The sequence below is a fragment of the Gekko japonicus genome, unplaced genomic scaffold, assembly GCF_001447785.1.
Source record: "Gekko japonicus isolate JY-2015 unplaced genomic scaffold, Gekko_japonicus_V1.1 scaffold1250, whole genome shotgun sequence".
Classification (NCBI taxonomy): Eukaryota; Metazoa; Chordata; class Lepidosauria; order Squamata; family Gekkonidae; genus Gekko; species Gekko japonicus.
The window spans coordinates 241,273-246,864 of NW_015173163.1; the positions used below are offsets into that span (position 1 = coordinate 241,273).

General features: G+C 49.9%; 1 protein-coding gene across 1 annotated transcript in view; it reads right to left on the bottom strand.

The window, feature by feature from the left end:
• Positions 1-5,592, bottom strand: part of LOC107119864 (amiloride-sensitive sodium channel subunit alpha-like) — a 19,379-nt gene that overhangs the window by 8,304 nt on the left and 5,483 nt on the right. The window contains exons 4-7 of the mRNA XM_015422478.1: positions 4,909-5,012; positions 2,891-3,054; positions 1,721-1,819; positions 851-968 (exon numbers count right to left, since the gene is read on the bottom strand). Coding sequence (XP_015277964.1) covers positions 851-968; positions 1,721-1,819; positions 2,891-3,054; positions 4,909-5,012 — 485 coding nt within the window. The remainder of the gene's footprint in view (positions 1-850; positions 969-1,720; positions 1,820-2,890; positions 3,055-4,908; positions 5,013-5,592) is intronic.

Here is a 5,592-nt window from a genome sequence, read left to right on the forward strand (position 1 = left end):
TCTTCAAGTACGGCCCCTTCGAGGACAGCTCTGACAGAACTATGGCTTGCCCAAGGTCATCTAGCAGGTGCAAGTGGAGGAGTGTGGAATCAAACCCGGTTCTCCCAGATTAGAGTCCACGCACTTAACCACGACACCAAACATGGATTCTCTAAAGTGCAGTATGCAATGAGGCGATTCTCATAACAGAAGGAACTGTGGATTCTCTGAGGTGAAGTATGCAATGAGAAGGGCGCGACTCATGGGTAAAGGAGCCATGGATTCTCCGCAGTGAAGCAGGCAGTGAGAAGGGCTATTATTCTAAGAGGAGGAAACAGATTCTCTAGATTCAGAGGGTAGACATGTCAGTCCACAGTAGAACAGCTAGATTCGAGTCCTGTAGCACCTTAGAGACCAAAAAGATTTTGGGAGGAGTAAGGTTTCAAGAGTCACAGCTCCCTTCATCAGACTTGACAAAGGGAGCTTTGAATCTCGAAAGCTTATCCTCCCCAAAATCTTGTTGGTCTGTAGGATTCTCTAGAGTGAAGGCTGCAATGAGGCTCTTCTCCCAAGAGAGGTAACTATGGATTCTCTAAGGTGAAGTAGGCAGTGAGGAGGGCTCGTCTCATGGGGAAAGGAGCCATGGATTCTCTGCAGTGAAGCACACAATGAGAAGGGCTGTTTCTCCTAAGAGGAGGAGGAGGAGGAGCAGCCATGGATTCTCTAACCTGAAGTATGCAATGAAAAAGCGTCTTACAGGAAAGTGAACCACGGATTCTCTGGAGCGGAATAAGCCATGAGAATAAGCAAGAGTGTACAGTTCCCGCTGCCACCCACCCCTCTGATCTGGTTCCCTGCCCTCAGCTCTTACCCCAGGCCGCGTGCTTGGCATAGTCGCAGTACTCTGCTCCTGAGGGAAGCGGGTAGAAGTAATAGGCACAGCCGCAACGTTCCACCATGATGTTCTGGAAGCAGGATTGCACGCACGCCTAGAAGGAAAGGCAGGGAGCAAACAAAAGAGGCCACGTCCTCTCTCCCCATCAGCACCCCCCCTTCAGGGAGTGGGAACCTGGGCCACCAAGTGGGGGGACTGGGGGGGGGACAAAATCCGGGGAGGGCCGGTATAATGTATCCAGTCCAGACAAGTCCAGAGACAAACGTCGAGCTTCGCTCCAAGAGACAATGGACTATGCGGATCCTAGCCCGCTCCAATCAGGGGGCTAGGTTCCCGGCCGAGAGCCTATGGGACTCTCGGCCACTGTAAATAACCTATAGGGAAGTAAGGGGCGTGTTTTGGGTGGCGGTTTCCCGGGGATATAAGCCGGCCTGCGAGCCGGCAGAAGTCGTCTTGTTCCGGATAGAACAAAGTACGCTTTGCTGAAATCACTCTCCGTCTGTGTACTTTCCACTGGCTGGAGAGCCCCTGGAGCCAGTGTCCTGCTGTATTAATGGCATGCATTAAAAAAAAAAAATTCTAATGCGGTTCTGACTGCAGCTCCTGGGGGTGCGGGGAAGGCGGAGTACACCGAGAAGTAGCTCAGTTCAACTCAAATAACCATTTCCCTTCTCCGTCCAACCCCACAGCTACGTTTTGGAGCTTCAGCGTTTCCTGTTTTTTTTAAAAAAAAAAATACTGAAAACAATTGAAAAAGTATTCATTTTCAAAAAACAATAGGCAGGAGATGGTGTGAAGGATGGCTGAACCTGTGTCCCCCTCCCCTCCGCCACTTCCTTTTTTTACCTGTTCAGTGTATTTGGAGGTGTACAAGTTTCTGACGGGCACGTCACTCCCATTCCATGAGCAGCGACCATAGGCACCCCCGAGGTGTTCCAGCACCTTCTAATAACACAAGCAAAGGGTCTGGTGTGTGTCTGAGACAACTGCTCACTCAAGCCACAGAATTTTGTCTGGCCAGCAGCTATGCGAGGCTGGTAACTATACCTCCTGGAGGTCGTTAATCCATGGGGTCACCATAAGTCAGAAGTGACTTGACAGCACTTAACACACACACACACACCAACAAAACAACAACACACAACACACCAACTACACAACAGCAGCAGCAGCAGCAACACACCAACAACAACACATCACCACCAACAACAACAGCAACAACACATCAACAACAGCAGCAGCAACACACCAACAGCAACACACAACCAACAACACACCACCACAATGCACACACAACACCAACAGCAGCAGCAACACACACCAACAGCAGCAGCAACAACCAACACACCCAACAACAACAACAACTGTGCTCAGCTCCAAAAATTCTCTCTCCCTCTCCTCTCCTCTGGATGGACCCTCTCCCCCTAACACCTCTGTGACAATTTAGCTCATCGGAGCCGTCTCTTTGGCAGGTGCCCGCCTGCAAAAGGGCAAAATCAACAGCTGCCTGTACAGGGGCCTTCTCTGTGGTGGCCCCCGCCTCAGGGAACGGCCTGCCTGAGAAGGTCAGGAAGACTCCCACTCTCCTGGCTTTCTGCACACCATTTTCAAGAGGGCTTTTCTACTCAAGCAATCGACTCGCACTGTACTAAATGATTCATAAGGGTACTTGGATACATTATTAGAGACTGTGGTCTACATGGCTGTGTCTGGCTCACTGACACTCGGATCCCACTACGGAACGTTGCATCATTTAATGCGTCCTTTGAATACTTAAGCTTTGCTTCAGTTCCGTTTTGAGATTTACTGGTTGGTTCTACAGCCCTAATCTTATTGCATTGTTCATCAAATGTCGATTGTCTTGACTCAGTCTGTGTAATCGGCCTTGAGTCCAAGTGTAAATAATGTAAATAAATAACACAAAAAATAAGCCTTTGGCTATGGGCTGATGCTTCCTTTTCAGCGCTTCCGCGCGCTTCCTTGATGTGGTCCGAGCACTCTCACTAAGCCACTGACCTTTCTCACAGTGATGGACGTTTGCATGCCGGGGCGCACATCGAAGCCTCCTTCCCCCATGAAGGCAGGTTCGTTCTGGTCGTGCACCATCACCCGAGCACCGGACCCCGTAGAGAGCAGTGGTATCGAGTCATTTTGCTCAGTGCGCAGCAACAGGGAGAGGCCTGCGGGTGGGACAGAACGAGGTGAGGGCAGTCGTGAGAAGAGAGTCGAAGCGAGAAACGGGATGAGGGCTTCTGCTAAACCTCACAGAACGCTGGTGCTGGACTTCAGGAAAGCCAGTCATCCTAGGATGGTTGGGGTTGCCAGTGCTGGGTCAGGAAATCCCTGGAGATTTGGGAGGGGTGAAGTCTGGGGAGGGGAGGGTTTGGAGAAGGGAGGATTCCCCAGCAGGTACAGTGCCACAGAGTCCACCTCCAAAGCAGCCTTTCCTTCAGGGGAACTGATCTCTGTCATCTCACCGTGCTGGTGTGAGCAACCAAGCCTTGTCCTAGCTCATCATCTACCCAGCGATTCGAAAGCTTCGGCGAGTAGATAAATTGGGGACCACCCGTAAGGGGGTGGGCACACCCCTCCCTTCGGGAAGGTGTTAGCTGCCAAGGCAACTTCTGAGGCGCGTCGACCGGAAAGACGAAAGAACTGTCGGCTTCCCTGCAGTGAGGCGAGTTGGCCAGGCGGTGGCAGTGTGTGGCTGCACAACATCAAGAAGCCAGGCGTCATCAGCCAGCCGACAAGAGGCCGTAGGAACATGACTGACCCAGCCCGCAGATGAAGCCCGGCTAGCTGCAATGTGTGTGTAATTAATGCTGTATGTTTGTCTTCCCTATCCCCACAAATATTGTTAGTCCAACTGTCTCAAGAGTAACTAAGGAACTGCAAGACAAAGATACCAAGTTTAAATTTTGACTTAGTTTAAAATAACAAGCGTGATAACTTGCAAGAAGCAAGGGTAGTATTGTGAAATGTGCATGAAGGGGTTATTTACACATTTATGCAATGGTTCTATATTGTAAGTTGATATGTTACCATTTCGAAAATTGTTGTTGAACTATTGTTCCCTTCCAGGAGACCTCCAGGCTGCACCTGGACGTTGGCAACCTTAGGTTTCATAGAGGTCATTTGGGGTCAAAGCTGGCAGAGAGAAGGGACAGCACAAGGAAAGCAAAGGTGAATGTACCCAAATGGAAGTCAGTGAGACCGGAAAGGAAAGGCTGGCCCCAAAAGGAATGACTCTTTATTTTTCGCCAATATATACCACCTTTGGAGGGAAGGTGGCATGGTACAGCGTGATCTTGTCAAATCTCGGAAGCTAAGCGAGGTTGGTGTTTGGAAGGGAGACCACCAAGGGCGATTCTGCAGAGGAAGGCAATGGCCAGCCACCTCTGCTTAATTAGTTGCCTCGAAAGCCCCTTGCTGGGGTTGCCATACATTAGTTAATGGCTTGATGGCAATTATGGCCTGTCCCACTTTACCCTGTAAGAAGTTCACAGAGGAGAATTTGCAGGGGGGGGGAGATCCCATTTTATTCTTGCAACAAGCTTGTGACATAGGCTGAGCAAGAATAATAGGCACCAGGAAGGCTTGTGGTTGTGGGGTGGATTCGAACCCAGGTCTCCCCTACTCCAAGTCAAGCACACTATCCAGAAAGAACGTGAACAAAAGACCCACCAGAGCATGAACAAATGACCCACCAATGGACCAAAAATGGTGGGAATGTATACCAAAGCAATCGTAAGAGACAGGGCTCTGGTCTCCTGATATAAGGTATGGAGAGGAGGAGGAGGAGAAGTTGTTTTTTATACCCCACCTTTCACTACCTGGAGAAGTCTCGAAGCAACTTACAATTGCCTTTCCTTCCTCTCCCCACAACAGACACCCCGGTGAGGTAGGTGGGGCTGGGAGAGCTCTGAGAGAACTGTGATGAGCCCAAGGTCACCCAGCTGGCTTCAGGTGGCAGAGTGGGGACTCAAACCTGGTTCTCCACCGCTCTTAACCACTATACCACACTGGATACGCACCATGTTGGATTCCAGGCATGGAAGATGTCCATCGTGTGCTTCCAGTCTTGTCGTTGAGCGTGTAGCAATTCCCGTAAGTAGGATGACGAAAATGGGTGAAATTGCTAGGGGGGAAAAGAGATGTGAACGTTACTATTGGAGGCAGACAGCAGTATAGTATGTATACATACAGTTATCCCAGGACACAGGCACTGAGGACAGGTTTGCTGAAGGTTCCTCAGCATCTCAGGGGAATCAGAATCTTTAGATCAGCCTTTCTGAGCCTGCGGGCACTTTTGGAATTCAGACAATTTAATAAATTTTAAAAACCATAATAGTAATCCTCACAACAACCCTATAAGGTCGGTCAGTATTATCACACAGTCCTCACATTGCCGGGGGGGGTCAGCGGATTGAGAAACTGTGGTTTGCTTGAGGCTAGTCAGTTCGTGGCTAAGACAAGATCTGAACTAGCAAGCTCCCCAATCACAGTTTATTCCCTGAAGATAGATCCAGGTGGTCAGCCATGTTGGTCTGAAGCAGTAGAACAAATTCAGAGTTCAGTGGCACCTTTAAGACCTGAAGCATACATACACACGAGACCACCTTCAGATTGATAGTTTACCAGGGCCCACTATTGCCTGCTCTGACTGGCAGCAGCTCACCAGCTCCTGCCTGTTCCTTTTTCACTGGAGATGCCAGGGA